The 16388-nt window shown below is 38.3% G+C and overlaps 2 protein-coding genes across 3 annotated transcripts; one reads left to right on the top strand and one right to left on the bottom strand.

The window, feature by feature from the left end:
- On the bottom strand, window positions 1-804 carry LOC124642070 (39S ribosomal protein L35, mitochondrial). Its single transcript, XM_047180368.1, has 2 exons — window positions 712-804; window positions 1-554 (listed from the first exon to the last, which is right to left on the bottom strand). The coding sequence occupies exons 1-2, from the start codon at window positions 731-733 to the stop codon at window positions 46-48; spliced, it is 531 nt and encodes a 176-aa protein (XP_047036324.1). The 5' UTR covers window positions 734-804; the 3' UTR covers window positions 1-45.
- A 230-nt stretch (window positions 805-1034) lies between these two features.
- Window positions 1035-15669, top strand: LOC124641858 (MICOS complex subunit Mic60-like). 2 transcript variants are annotated; one of them, XM_047180105.1, is made up of 18 exons: window positions 1035-1179; window positions 2122-2312; window positions 3082-3238; window positions 3485-3575; window positions 4962-5033; window positions 5691-5860; window positions 6213-6339; window positions 7055-7221; window positions 8411-8536; window positions 9101-9173; window positions 9478-9566; window positions 9943-10053; window positions 10481-10598; window positions 11162-11296; window positions 11937-12040; window positions 12608-12709; window positions 13421-13506; window positions 13875-15669. In XM_047180105.1, the coding sequence occupies exons 1-18, from the start codon at window positions 1135-1137 to the stop codon at window positions 14050-14052; spliced, it is 2142 nt and encodes a 713-aa protein (XP_047036061.1). In that variant the 5' UTR covers window positions 1035-1134; the 3' UTR covers window positions 14053-15669. The 2 variants fall into 2 exon arrangements, with proteins under 2 accessions (XP_047036061.1, XP_047036062.1); XM_047180106.1 differs by lacking the exon at window positions 4962-5033.
- The last annotated feature ends 719 nt before the right edge of the window (window positions 15670-16388 follow it).

Below are 16388 nucleotides of genomic sequence, written 5' to 3'. Positions count from 1 at the left end.
TTTCTAATTCTAAATTATATTTATTCTAGTTTTATAACAACTAAATTATTGTCTAACAACAGGTTTCCTTCTAGTTAAGCCGAACTCTTCTCTTGTGTGGTATGGTGCATATGGGTCCTCAACGTAATGTTTGGGTCGTTTCCAATATTTCGTGACCATTTTATCCAACATGGTGTTTTGGGTAGCGTTACAAAATACATGCTGCCGCAAACGCTGTTTCTGGCTTGCATGTTTTTTCCACATTTTCTTATGCTTGCCAACCTTTGTACGAATCCAACCTCCCCAGTGCAGTCGAAAGAATCTACGAACTGCCGCCTTTACAGTCTTCCTTTTGCCTTTATTCAAACTGAATTTTGTTACAGTTCTTACAGGTACCACATTAAAATTGTTGGATATTTCCAAGATTTGTTTATTCTGCAGCAATGAATTTGGTTTGAAGCTTGCACTTGGGGAGAGGCTTACATTCGAAAGAGTCACATAGTTCTTCGTGTTGTTGCTTAAAGTCTTGGCAATGTTGAAATATGGAACCGAAAGAGGCCGTATACTGCGAACAGCTGAAAAAGAAAAAATAACCTCAAAACAAGCCATCACAAACAAGTTGGTAAAATTGTTACACAACAAAACAGAGGCAATAAATTTTATATTATAATAGTACTAGACAAAGCTTTTTGAGGGTAATTAGTGTTCATTCAACATAAAAATAGTATTCACCAGAAATCGCAAAACGAAACATTTTCAGGAAAACTACACTATCGACAGATTTTAATTTTGGTAAGTGAAGCGATGTTTTTCTGAATTTGATACTCAAACAATGTCTAATTGACAGTGACAGAATCATGCACGGTGGTCTTACAAAAAAAATATTTGATTAATGCGATTATTTAACTTAAAATCGCGATATTAATTGTATTTCCATGATTGAGTATTAATTGTACAAGTTATTCTTCCCTGAATGATGATAGATGTTGATAAAATTCTTATATATTTTTCAGGTCAAATCGACTATATGAGGCCAAAAAGTTTGAAATGATTATCTTTAAGAAACGGACCTATAAAAAAGTCTATTCTCCGTGGTCGATATTCTGTAGTCTCTGAGTTTTGACAGCCCAAGTGGAAAGAGATTCGTACCGAAAAATGTTAAAATTTACGAACAGTTTAACTAATGCTAAATTAGTATTGGTATGTACAAGTCCAAATTTTATGTAGTTATCGTATATATGTAGACTAGCACTCATTTCATAGTTTGACCCGTATTTCAGCAACCTTTTATGATGCCACTTTGCCAATGTTTTGATTATGTTTCTGCTGTTTTCCGAGATATTCTTGGTCAAATTAAAGTAATACATCAATAACTCTTTAAGTTTACTTATGTTATCGAAAACATAAACACAGACCTTGATATTGTTGTCCCTTACATAACAATCTTGGACGTCATTTTCATAAATAACCTACAAATGGTAGGTAAGTAAGGCTGCGCAGACCAGCGATTTGTTATCAAGTGCACTTATCTATTCATTACCTATCCACGATATTCGAATAAGTTCATGGCCACTCGATTAGGGCTGCATACAAATTGCAATACCATTGGTAATCAATAGGCTAACCTTTTTTGTTAGTACAGAAAAGGACACAACAAAAGGGTACAAATTAGATTAACCTCCTTGGTTCAATTCTTGGGTTGAGTAGATTTGTTGTGAATTTGCTTAGTACCAAGACTTCATTTTAACTGACTATATGTATAGGTAACATAAATAAAAATCCATTAGCCTCCTGGATATTGAAACTCCTGTGGATTATCACCTAATTACTTTTCCCAGAGCTTTATGATTCCAACACAACAGTTTATATATAATTTAAAACTGTATATTCTTTCAACATATCAGGCTTTATACAAAATCAGTTGTTATACTCAAAAAATGGAAACCTAACATCTATGTTTGCACCAAAGTATAAGATAAAGATTTATGTTCTGTTTACACTCTATCTGTATGCCTAAAATGTTTTTTGCTTGGCCCATAAACTATATTTAACTTTACTAAATTCATACATTCTTATCTAAAAAAATAAATAAAAAAGTATTAAATAATATCTTTTTATTAGGTAAATATGTCTTTTTTTTAGGTAAGGCGACATATGAGCGATGGCTCTTGCGCCGCCTTGATTGTAATGCGCAACCCGCATCGGCGGTATGCAACTGAACAAAAGCCAGACCCATCATGCAGGGCTCCCCCAGAAGCCCCAAAGAGTCACAAGTTATTCTGGGGGGCGATCGGGGCAACCATACTTACAGGAGCTGCAGTTGTTTATGCGAAGTAAGTGAGAAATAATAGAGTTGCCCAGGTAACTGGGTTGAGGAGGTCAGATGTTCACTGGTGATGAAGTGAGAATAATAAATTAGGCATGGTGCCTGATCTCGAAAAAGATCGCACTTAGCTGTGTGACAGTCAATGCAAAAAATGTGTGACCTAGATGTTCATAGAGTTTAAATCATTAAACAAATATTGAACAGTCTTGGAAGAATTAAACACTCACCGTCTTACCACAAAAACTTTTTAACGTCAGTTTAAGCCTTGTCTAAAAAAATGTCAAATTATGACGTTGACATATGGTTCATTTTGGAGCCACAATTTTTTTAGACAGGTGTAAAACAGGCGTTAAAGTTTTTGTAGTAAGGCCATCAAAGTCATTAAATCAAACTTGACTTGAAATCAGCGTTTTCTAATGTCTTAACAAAATAGAGCCAAAAGGCATGCCTAGGGGAGGAAGTGGCGCAACAATCTCTCCAGAAATGTAGTTTACAATACAGAAAGACAGTGAACACATTTATTTTACTTGAAGTCTGTTTAATCCATAATTTATTTTTAACTAGCGAAGCGCCCCGACTACACACGAGTGCATTCCGCCCCGTTTAATGGATGTTATTATACATATAAACCTTCCTCTTCAATCACTATCTAATAAAAAAACCGCATCAAAACCCGTTGCGTAGTTTTGAACATTTAAGTGTACTATGAGACAACAGGACATAATACATTATTTATACTATGTATGTACTGATGTATTTTAAATTTTACCCTTCAGGAACAGTCCACGTACCCGCAACTGGCTAGAGTCAAACGCTCCTTGGGCTAACGACCTTGTGGCTCTAGTCTACCAGGAGAACACAACTTACTGGAAGGCGGCTTCTAACCAATTCAACAGGACAACCACTTACCTCGGCGAATTCTTGTTTGGAAAGGTATTTTTGTCTATGGCTCAGTGTAAAAACTTTTTGCTTTAATCTTTCTATTCCAGAGACAAAGAAGAAAGAGGAAATAATTTTTGTTTGTAAAGGCTCCAAACTACTGAACCATATTTGAAAAATTATTTCACTTGCAAAGCTGCCCTATTTTTCATTTTATCACACCAAAAAATCGTACAAATGTTCTAGAGGACATAGAGAATCTACCATTATTGTGTAATAATAAAATGTTTTTATTTATAGGAGGGTGTAACTCCAACGGAATTGAAGAATAGATCTGACCAAGATATTGAGAAGGATGCTGAGGAACATTTCTCAAAGAAATCTTATCAATGTAAGTGTATCAGTTTTGATGCTTACTCATTTTGAACTGAGTCCTTGCATAAAGTACAGTTTTAGTCATCCCCGCCCTCAATAAATGGCCCTTTACTAATATTTCATTATACCTAATAGGATTTATAAATTCATTGTTTGTGCACAATTGAATTTTAAATTCATCTGAAGGGTTACATACACTCTTTTGCAAAAAAAGCGGGCACCTACGAGAAATCTTGGTTTTAAGGACTTCACGTGCATTTCAAAGGGTTTTAAAGACTGTATTATGTTACTAGCATCAAAAAGGTTAGCCAAGTATGCGTAAGAGTATATTCTAAATTTGAATTTCGTAGATTTGCTAAGAAACTGGTTAAACATTGGACTAATTCCTGGTAGAAAGTTCGTGTGCGTTTTGAAAAGTTTTTGAGGTGATTTTCAAAAAAACGATAATGCAGTTTTAATAAATGATTAATGTATAATGTGTGACTTTTTGGATAGTTTTAACCCATCTCATTATTTTCCATATGAGTATTTTTGCGTATATCACTAAGTTTGGTATTTTTTGAATGTCAAAGTGTCAGAGGAGACGAGTTGTGATCTGGCTCTGCAAAATTTGTTTTGTCGCAGCCCAAAGCATTGATACTCCCCTAAATTGTGTTCATCTATGAGAAAGGGATATTTTAAACTGCGTGGGTACCATATCTAAACAATAGAACGCTTTACACAAAAATACCGAAACTCTTAACATTGCCATCAATCATCAGCATAGACCATATAGAGCAGGTGAAAAATTTATCCAATACGCATAGTTTTTCAAAATGTTTTGATTTAATAGAAAGGTACATTAATCATTAATTAAAAACTGCATTACCAGTTTTCTGAAAATCACATCAAAAAAATTTCAAAACGCCCACGAACATTCTACCAGGAATTAGTCCAAAAAAATGTTTAACCAGTTTCTTAGCAAATCTACGAAATTCAAATTTAGAATACACTCTTACGCATGCTTGGCTAACCCTTTTAATGCTAGTAACATACTACAGTCATTAAAACCCCTTGAAATTCACGTGAAGTGTTAAAAACCAAAATTTCGTATAGGTGCCCCGCTTTTTTTGCAAAAGAGTTTATAATGTATTTATTTGTGTTTTCTTTATGTTGTTGTTTTGAAAAAAAAAATAATTGTAAAGAATTATTTGCAGTTAATTGCTAGTGCAAGTATTCATTGTTGTGGCAACATTTTACGATGTTCAATCACTAATTTCTTCCCCAGTTTGAGATGTAAATAACTTACGAACATCTGCATGTACTTGGTACCTTAACTTTTTCTTAACATGAAGTACCTATCATACATTTTTAACTAAAAGTTTCTACTAACCTAATGTCTAGATGTGTGTTTGAATAACAGTGCCGCCGCCCCTATTTGAACCTTTGTACGTCGAAGAGAAACCTCTGAAGAAGCCAGAAGTTGATTCTAATGGTTAGTATTGCATGTTCCATTTTATACTTTAAAACCTGGGTATTTTTTGTAAGTCTACCACGGGTATAGTCAGACTACGGGACTATAAGAGTCCCGGATTTTTGGGACTCGAAACTTTAGTGAAATGGTGACACAAAACCGACGATTATCCCTGTATACACTATAGAAATGTACCCAAGGACAATTCCCGGCTCTGTGTTAAACTATTGCTAACTTTTGAGGAGAACTACTTGGGCTATTATAATGGGATGTTAGTGGACTAGGATTGGGAAGACACATGTAGACTATTTTTTGTAATATTTCTAAGGCAGTTTTGCATAAAGTTGGTAATTGCAAAACATGAATTCAGATTTTCTCTGTCTTGCCCCAATGATGTAAGAGAGAGATAAACTTCATATTGGCAAAATTTCAGCTAGCCATACTTTTTTTTGTAGATCATAAGGATAGTCGACAGGGAAGTAATCTGTACTAAATTTCTACAAACAATATTGCTTTACAAAAAGTTATAAAAAAATAAAACGTACAAGTCCTTTGTTCTCAATTCAGGTATACAATCTCTCAATGTTTATGAAATGAAGAGAATATTTCATTTCAAAATAAGAAAAAAAAAATATTCAAAATGAGAATATATACTTGATTCTTTTTTTTAAATTCCAGCGACTCTGATTCAAACCGACAAGTGTGAACCTCAAACTACAGTGGTGATTAAAATAACCAAAGACATGGTTGAGTTGGAACATGATATGCATGAAAATGTCAAGATAGCCATAGACAACTATAAACTGGCTACATCCTTCTGCGATGAATATAACAAGGCTTTATTCAAGGTGAGTTAGAACTTTTTCATGAGTTGTACTGGTTTTTTTGTTATGAAAATTCACTTTTTAGGGCTTTATGAGGAAATTGAAATTGACTTAATACAGAATTGATTATTTTCATAACTATTTTAACCGACTTCCCAAAAAAGGAAGAGATACTCAATTTGGATGCTTGTATATTATGATAGGATTATTATAAATGTTTTTATCTTTATCGACTCAGTCGACTCTGTATAGTTAAATTATCTCTATTTGCCAACTGAATGAGTTTTAATTCATGTGGCAAAATGGATCCTTTAAAATATCCGTATTTCAGACTAATTACAACAACATATATTATAAAAAAACGTTATTTTTTCAGATAGTAGAGACATCTGTCGACGATTTAGAAAAGAAACACTACTCAGGGCTGGCAGGGCTGAATGTGCAGAAAGAAAACGCAGCCAAGAAAGCTAGAGAGGCCTCGGCTAAAGCTAAACTTGCCCTTGGTATGTTGAAGTATTTATACAAACCTATACTAATATTATAAAGCCTAAAAGTTTGTTTGTTTTCGTGTCAAATTCAAGAAAGAACGTAATTATTCTAATTATGATTCTGGACCCAAACCAACAATAAAATGGGTAGGTTTTTTTTTTTAATTTACGGAAATCCGTCAGTGTAACCCAGTCGTATTTAAACTCGGCGCGTGTGTTAATAGCCTTACGGGTCCGTTCAGATAGACCGGGTCGGAGAGCATCGGCGCGCATTTTTCTTTTCACACAGACCGGAGCCGATCGGCTGCGTGAGCATTAAAGAGCATGCAAACGGAGCCAAACGTCAAGAAAAAATACACGATCGGAGCCGGTCGGCTCCTCTTATTATATTTCACACCGAGCGCATTCGAGCATTCTCAATGACAAAAGCAGTGCCCGCTTTAGTAATAGTGGTTTAAAGGTGGTACAAAAGCTGGTACTTTTTTAAAACCACGTTTTATAATAAGGTGGAAAGAATACGCATGAAATACTATTAAATTATAAAAACAAAAAACAGCACATATCAGCAATTTCCCGTATACGATACTTTCAATTGATTATTTAAGTACGTATTTTATGTCAACTTCCTTGAACACGGATGCAAATCACCAGCTTGTACATAAGTGTTAAAATTTTGCACTCTGGTTAAAAAACATTCTAGTATTAATAATATAGATGGTTAACCCCACAGAGACCCTCGACCGCATGATAAAATCGGGTCAGATGCAGGCGCCGCCGGAGAGCCTCGCCACCACCAAGCGATACATCAAGCAGTTCCGAGCTGATCTCACCAGCGCTGAGGACACGTACGCACAGGAGCTCGCCAAGTCATCGCTCAGCGAGAAGTATTGGAATAAGGTGAAACATGGAGAACAAAATGACTAGCGGAGGTGCCATAGCGTAAAATCACCTAAGAACGACGAAGCAACGAAGGGGACGAAGAACGTTATTGTTATGGCCCTTAGGGTCAATTCCCACTGAAAGAGCAGCGGCCGGCAGCGGCCGGCAGCGGCCGTAATTGCAAGGGATTGAGCGCGAGCGCGGCGGGCCGCGCGGCGCCGCGCTCTTACATTTTCCGTGCTCTTACGGCCGCTGCCGGCCGCTGCTCTTTCAGTGGGAATTGACCCTTATTATACGCCTTCTTTGGGCCCAAAACTATACATTTGGGCATAATTACCAATAACCCCGAACGCTTCGTTAGTTTACTCGTAACTTATCGTTTTTATGCCCCATTACGTATTTGACTTCGAAGACAGGGTCTGACCTACCTGCAATAATGGCATCTCCGCTCGTCTTTCCTTAATCCGTGGAAAATGCTAATTTATAATTAATTTCACGACCTCGTTGACGCAATGGTCACCGTGCCGGACAGCCGAACCTGAGGTCCCGGGTTCGATTCCCGGTTCGGTCGACATTTGAATAATGAGCGTGCTTGTTGGCTGTGGTTCGGAGTTTTATAATAATGAAGTTTATCAGTTATGTTAGCACCCAAAACAGAAGTTAAGAGGACGAATTGGAATTTTTGGCGCCAAGGATGTCAATTTTTCTCAGTAAATACAAAACGGATCAAAATACAACTTGGTTACCTGAAAGTTCATGATATAAGCCTTATTTTGTTAGTTGTAGAAACATGATTAGGTAACTTTTATAACAGAGAAAAATATATCAAACATACCTCTTTTTAAAAAGAGATTCACATATTATGGGCAAACGGGACCGATTTAAGCCTCTTAACTTTTTTAGTAGTTGAGTATATACATACTCTTTAAAATGGTAGTAGGAATTTTTATTAAATTATCATTTCTAAATATTAAAATTACAAAACCATTTTGTCGCTTACGACTTTTAGTTATAAGCTAGCGCGCGTATTGTTATCCTCGCCCCGCTCAGACGCTCCGACCCCTTTTGGCGCCTTAGATGCGCGTGCCGGTTATGGAATTATTGTTGACCACTTCCTCGCCTTAATTAATAACTTACCATGGGGCTAACCGACCGTGTGTGAAAACGAGTCCCGACATTATTATTATAATTATATGATGTTTCGTAGGTGGAGGCGGCGCGAGGCATGTTCAGAGAGGAGCTACAAGCGTTGTTCCCCGGCATCGACTTGTGTGCGAAGAAACTCGACATTAAAGGCGACGTCGATCTCTTGCTCGCCTACACGCTTCAAAAGGTAAGTCACTATCATTTGAAAAACCCATCCAGTTAAAAAATATCTAATCTATATAATATACTAAAATTCAATGAATTGTTTGCTTGAACGCGAAAATCTCAGGAACTAATTTGTTGAGATGGAAAGTTCTTTCAGTGTTAGATCAATAGAGAAAGGCTATATATGATTTTTATCCACATGCGCAGAATAGTTCCCTAGTGACCTTGACAAGCGGAAGCTTCTAGCCTGAATAACTGTATGCAATGCGACTGATGTGAAGGTGTTGTGACCATATTAATTCATACTAAATTTCACCTGAATCGGTTAAGACATTTTAGTGACAAAGCGACAAGTCAAACGGACTCGACTTATATTAATTATGGTCATAGTCGACCTTTTTCTATCCACTGTTAAGCATGGCCTCACTTTCCTACGGATAAATTGTAACCAGTAAAATGTAACCTTAGTAATTTAAAAACCACTTAAAATATACAAAAATGGTTAATAACCACTTTAAAGTCATTGATTCTTTATTATGAGAGTATTTTATTATATATCTAATTTTAAAATATTTTGTGTTTTTAGGTACAATACCTGCAAAACCAACTCGCTGAGTTGCAGACAGTACGCGATCTGAAGATCAACAGGGCTATCGAATGTGAGTACTATTATTTCATAAATAAATAGAGAATTATTATAAGCAGTTGTGAACTATTTAGTACATTAAAATAGGCTTGTCTTTCACCATATTTACTATGGCTTCAAAGAAAAAACGTTAGAAAAGAGTAAAATGGTAAAGACTCTTTAAAGCAAAATTTAACTTTTTTGGAACTTCTATGGTCTATGAAACTGCTGCAGACGAGTTTCAACTATTGTTAATTTTAAGAAAATTTTGTAGTTTTCGATTGACTTTTGCTGTAATGATATTTTTGTAAACTAAACGTTCACAAATTATATTTTAGGCAACGACGAGAAAGCACTTATCGAAGCTAAGGCCGAGGATATTATTAGAAACGAAAGGAGTGCAATGGAGGCGGAATACTTGAAGAAGGTATGTTTGCTTTAACCATAGACAGTCTATAATACATAGGCTCTTAAAAGATAAACAATCTTGATAGGACTTTTTCATAATATATTAAACACTAAACTACTACTTAAAATTGTGTATACATTGATTAAGTATTTACATTGATTTTTCACTGCATTTTATCTTTAAAGAGTTTGAGTTTTGAAATAAAAAGTCATAAATGTATACAATTCTTGGTCTTGGAAAGATTGGTTAAAAAAAATCTCAGATGAAATAAAAAGTACTCTGCTCTTTTTTTGTAATTTACTATCTTATTTAATACTTTCTAAGCAAATAGGTACCTGTTCTATTATACTCTAAAACCGTTTAATGTATTTTAACATGAATTGTATAAACTCAGAGTATACAAATCCAATCGGAGGCGAATAGACAGACTAAGGAAGCGTTGAAGAAGCAGATGGAGTTACAACAAGAAGTCATGCAGGCCAGACTCGCTAAGAGAGAGCAAGAGGTTCGTATATTTCACACTTATCATCTCCCGAGCCTTTTCCCAACTATGCTGGGGTCGGCTTCCAGTCTAACCGGATGTAGCTGCGTACCAGTGTCTTACAAGGAGCGACTGCCCTATCTGACCTCCTCAACCCAGTTACCTGGGCAACCCAATACCCCTTGGTTAGACTGGTGTCAGACTTACTGGCTTCTGACTACCCGTAACGACTGCCAAGGATGTTCAATGACAGCCGGGACCTACAGTTTAACGTGCCATCCGAAACACAGTGATTGGTGTCCAAGATAGAAAGTACACACATACTTAAAAAGTTGCATTGGTATTTGCCTGACCTGGAATCGAATCTACACCCTCATACTCGATAGGTTGGTTCTTTACCCACTACCACCACGACTACTGTAAATGAATCTGCTACTCTATTTATTTGTAGATGATGGCCAACTTCGCCCGCGCGGTCTCCGAGGAAGTGGAGGCCGAACGTGTTGAGTTCAAGAAGGAGTTAGCAGCCATGGCCGGCAAGCTCAAAGCTATTGAAGATACTTTGAAGCGTAAGTAGTTTTTGGTTCCTGTCCGCGTGGTTTCAACCCGTGTGCCGAGGGAATTTCTTCCCGCGTCTGGATAAAAAGAAGATACCTGTATATCAATTTTTGGTTGGTTGAATGGTTTTGGCGTGAAAGTTGAACAGGCAGGGTTACACATTTACAATATTAATAGGCTTTAAATAGATCCCCTAGGATGCATCTACACGGTGCATCTAGCTGAAGCAAGTTAACATGCGCGAATGACAATTGACAAGAGCACGAGGGTGGGGTATTTTGCTTTGGTACACGCGCGAGTGGCTGGACCCGCATTTTGAAATGCTCGCAACCTGCGCATGTGCCTCAATACGCGCAAGCTACTAGCACCGTGTAGATGCACCCTTAGAGAGGGGTAAAACGAGTATTCGTCTTTTTTTATATTTATTCGATATTCTCGTTAATTGAAAGCCCCGAAGTAGACAAAAGCCAGTTCTTCGTGCACAAATTTGACGTTTTTGTATTTACTCAGTATTGGGGTGTTCATTGAATGCCATGCCAACTTTATCTTAATCTACTTATATCTTCTTCCACAGAGCGTTCAGGGGCCGAAGCCGAAGCCCGTCGCTCGCAGTCTCTGTGGACGGCGGCGGAGGCTCTGCTGGCCGCCACGCGCCGCTCCGTGCCCGACACCAAGGTCGACAACGAGCTCAAAGCTTTGGAGAAGGCTGGTACGTACACCATCATCTCCCGAGCCTTTTCCCAACCATCAAAGCTCGGCTTCCAGTCTAACTAGATGCAGCTGAGTACCAGTGTGCCACAAGAAGCTCTGACGACCTCGATGGATGGTTACCATGCCGGACTGCCAAATCTCCGGTCCCGGGTTCGATTTCCGGTTCGGTCGACTTTTGTATGATGACTGATGAGCATACTTGTTAGCTGTGGTCAAGGTGTTATGATAATGTGTTATAGATATCGATCCCTAAATATATATTTATAAATATGTAGCTATATGTAGTTTACCCATAACAAAAAATAATCAATAACTTACCATGGGACTAACCGACCGTGTGTGAAAAGGTGTCCCGACATTTATCTTATCTCACTGCCTTTCTGCCCTCCTCAACCCAGTTACACGGGCAACCCAATACCCCTTAGTAAGACTGATGTCAGAATTACTGGCTTTCCTACTATAGTACGTATAGTACGTAGTAAGTACAAACGTTCGAAAAAAAATATTTTATCGGTGCTATCAGTACTGAGTGTCATGCATAGCATAGAGCACACGCGTCTGCGAGTGACAGTGTTACGAACGTTTGTAGGTAGCTTCACAACGGTATACAAGAAAATATATTGAAACTGTGCTTTCAGGCAAAGACGACAAGCTAGTAGAAACAGTGCTGAAGGGCATTCCCCCTGATGTGCGCGAAAAGGGAATCGTCACTGAGAAGGCGCTGCGAGAAAGGTTCGAAAAGGTACCCCGTTTCATTCCTTACTAATGTTTCAACCGATTTTTTTATAAATACCGACGTTAATATAAGTTGTAGCTAATGTTATACACTAGCTGTTTTCCCGCGATTTCTTTTAGGAAAAACGAACATTTATCTACTCGATGAACTTGGGTTTTAGTAAAAAATTACATTGTACAATATATTTTTTTAAACACATAAGATAAATTATTAATTATTCCACTATTGATATAAAAGAAATTGCCCCGTTCATCTAGCTGTCGCAAGTGCGGCTGCGGTTCACGGGGGTCTCGGGTTAGATTCCCGGGTCGGGCCGAAATCGCTTTGTGAGTTTTACAAACTTTCACGTAAATGTCGGTCCTGCTTGTGATCTGTCTCCGGTGGTGTCGGATTGCCGTCCCATTGCGCGAAGAGAGTGAAGGAATAGTGAGTGCACCTGTGTCCAAGCAAATGCTCGTGCACTATAATATGTCCTGCGCAGTTGACTAATCTAATATGAAAACAACCTCCGTAGCCGATAACCGGCTAGGACTACATTACAAGAGAAATATTATAAAATTGATATACTTTCAGATGGAGCAAACAGCGGTGAAGGTGGCGCTAGTGGGCCGTGACGGCGCCACGCTGCCGGTCTACTTCATGTCCTGGCTGCAGTCTTTGCTGCTGTTCAAGAAGGTCAGTAGTAGCCTCTGCTAATATCTATTAATGTTCTTTATAAAACTAAAGTTAACCTTCAAGCCCATTCATTATAGCCGTTTTCCCTAGGGAAAATTGTGGTGTGGGTGGTTGAAAGTTTGCTGTATCAGCTAGTTGTTTTTTGTACTGTTTTCTTCTTTAAAAAATATATATATCAGAGGCGAACATCAGGATGGCACTATCGCCCGACATCAGCTAGGGTAATCGAGCAAAAAGATAACTCAAACAAACTCAAAATTCAAACGTACCCAAAATTCAAACGTTTATTCAAATTAGTCAGAACAAAAGACAGCCCCCAAACGCCCGCCCTTCGCCACTTCCTATGTGTTTTGGCTGGGGAGAAGAAGTGGCGGAACAAACTCCCCAGCAACACCATGTCTGTCTGTTAGGTTAGAAGAACCATTACAATACGAAAATCACAAGACACTTTACAATAACTTTAGGTACTACAACGCTAGGCAATAACACTAGGTACACTAGACGTGACGTAGGGCAGTTTCGAGATGTGCGCAGCACGACGACTCGACCGAGACTGAGCTCCGCGGACGCCACGCTGACCGCCACGACTCTGCCAAGCGCGCCAAAATGTTGTTTCACCGGAAACGCCACCAGAGGGCGCGCTTGCGTGATGTTTAGTGTCCGTACTAATGACAGTCTCCGACATATAATTATATTTTTCTTTGTTTCTAGTTCTCTGATATTCCTAAGGATGAGTTGGACAACAAGCCCACAGACTTCACTCAGTTAGACACCTTTGATATTATGCAAAGGGCAAGGTATGTAGTATTTAAACCTTCTAAAAGTTCTGAATTTCAGCCTACATTAAATAAATTACTTTTATCTTTTTATCCGCGCAAATTCTTGTGCATTATAATATGTCCTGCATAGCTGGCTGATTTCTTTATATGAGAACAGGAGCCGTAGCCGAAATCGGTTTTGGATTTATTATTATTATTTATTCAAACTAACGATTCCACATTACATAGTTTTACACATAACCATGTAATGTGGTATCTTTTGTTTTCTCAAATAAAATAAAATAAATACACATTTTTTTTGTAAGTCCTCGTGTCGCGCGTGAATAAATGTATTTTCTTTCCTTGCTCTCTTCTTCTTACTCACTTGTATAATTGGTCCGTCCCAGGTACCACATGGACCACGGCAACCTGCCGGCAGCGCTGCGCTACGTGAACCTGCTGCAGGGCGCGCCGCGCGCCGCCGCGCGCGCGTGGGCCGACGCCGCGCGCCGCCACCTCGAGATCCGCCAGGCGGCCGAGGCCGTCATGGCGCATGCCTCCGTCTCCTCGCTGCTGTATCACTAGGACAATCTAGCTTACCTGCAATACCGTCTCCGTCTTAGCTCCCTGTAAGCTATAGTACCGTCGCGGGGGCTCGGCGAATACAAGTTTTTGACCGACTTCGAAAATGGAGGTTCTCAATTCGACCTTTTTTTTGCTAATCGACTTACAATTAACTACACACTACCTTCAATTTTAATTTCAAGCTCCAAAAACCGGGATATAAATGCCAATAACAGATTCTCTGAGTCTTATCCAGGCTTGACGAATACAAGTTTTGTACTAATTAACTCACCTCTCGAACAAAACTACCTTCAATTTTCATTTTAAGCACCAAGATGAAAATACCGATAACAGTTTCTCTGAATTTCCGAATTAGTACCATTATATTTTTCGTGGTACTTTCACCCGCCTACGCTAGAAAGAAGGTTATGTTTTAGTTACAAAAAATTTTGCGTATAATAGTTCGCCGCCCCTAGTATATCCTTCACCTTGTAATATTACAAACATCTCATAATCTGGCAACACTTTTGCCATTTATGTCTGGCAACACTGATACTAGATATTAATGAACATCAAATTGAAAGTTATATTTCAGTAACACCAAAAACTTTCAGAGGTGTCAATTTAAACGTATCAAACTTTCAGTAGTAAATGGCGCTCTATTTCAGTTTTTTTTTTAACTAACGTCATTATTAATTAACGCTTGTTGGCGTAAACTAATGAACTCAATATAAAAAGTTTATTTATCATTATTGAAATATTATACAAAGGTGAAGGTAGACGGTTGAAAATTTTACTTATGAATCAGTTACGTGTTTCGCGTAGTCAAGAGAAAATAGACCTTAATGTTATGGACACAGCACTTATTATTATTAACAACAGCTTACAAAGCCGTGGGTATTCGGTACTGTCCACTTTCATTACTCTTTCAAAGTACTAAAGATGAAATATTTCTTAGAGAATTACTAACTAACCGCGACTTAGTGCTAGTAGTACTATTTAAGTACATACTGCCTTTCATTTATTGTAAGAAGTTGGAATCCACCAATCAGCTTACGATTTAGATTTGTAGGTAATAATGTCGCAATTGTTAGCTTGGCTAAGGCCAGTATTCGATCAAGATTTATCAAATGGATATAAAAAAATCACCTAATTAGACTGGGCTGTCAGAATTTAGGTGCTAAAACGAACGTTTGATATAAATAGTATCATTCGATACGATTAAAAACTTTTGTGGCATACACAACCTCTAAACGTTTGATAAAAACGATATTTTTTTGACAAGTTTAGTTGATTGTATTCATTTTTTTTTCAATTAGTCTTTTCACTTATAATTTTACTGACCTTTACCTGTTTTGAGGAAAGTGATGTATTAAAGGTACCTAAAAATTGTAAAACTATTGTTATGTTAAAAAATTAGGACCCGAAAATGTTAAGTTTCTTCAAAACAGAGGATTTTTTTTATGTTAGCACAAATGTGTCTGCATTTATTCCAAAAATAACTATCTGAATATTTAGATTCCGTAAATTATTATTGTGCCAGCGAAGATAATTTGTGGAGGTTTCCTTTAATTTTAGTAATTTATGTAAATATAAAAATATTGTATGTAATAAATTAAAAGATGATTTTTATGTCAATTTTGTTGTTTCATTCATGAATAGATAGTTTAATTCGAATAATACAATTAACTTATGTAATAGTAACTAATATTAAAAATGGCTGAGCTGCGTTAGGGTGCGTCCACATCTGGCGAATGCGCCGCGAATGCGCAGCACGCGAGCCGATCGCGAGCTGTCCGCGAGCTGCGCGCGTGCATTTTTGTTCGTGCGCCGCTTCTGCGCCGCCCGCGCGCAGCTCGCGCGCGACCTAAGCGCCGCACGCGAGCGGCGCGCAGGCGGCGCGCGACGTCTGCCATCTTCGATAGTACTGAGCCAATATACGGAACTGTAAGGGCGAGAACTGATTGCGCGCAGATCGCGCGCCGCTCGCGCGCTCTATACGAGCCTTGCGTGAGTTGCGCTAAAGAGGCGCACCGAACTATTGCAGTGACTGCACGCGCGCAGCTCGCGGACAGCTCGCGATCGGCTCGCGTGCTGCGCATTCGCGGCGCATTCGCCAGATGTGGACGCACCCTTAGATGAAGCTTGTCTAAGAACCATAGATTTGGGTCTTACTACCGCTTCTAGGAACCACACGTCTATAAAACCACAGACAGATAGACATATTGCTATCAAACACCACTCTTTTTCCGTCGGTCGGTAAAATCCATCGAGCTTAGAATTATAAGGAGACGCCGTGTTGTTATTGACGTATCTATAGTTATATAAATATGGGCGAAATATGAAACAAACTATGC

This window comes from Helicoverpa zea, chromosome 23 (assembly GCF_022581195.2).
Source record: "Helicoverpa zea isolate HzStark_Cry1AcR chromosome 23, ilHelZeax1.1, whole genome shotgun sequence".
Classification (NCBI taxonomy): Eukaryota; Metazoa; Arthropoda; class Insecta; order Lepidoptera; family Noctuidae; genus Helicoverpa; species Helicoverpa zea.
Note: the sequence above shows the minus strand (reverse complement) of the source record. Positions and strands in the feature narration are given on the sequence as shown.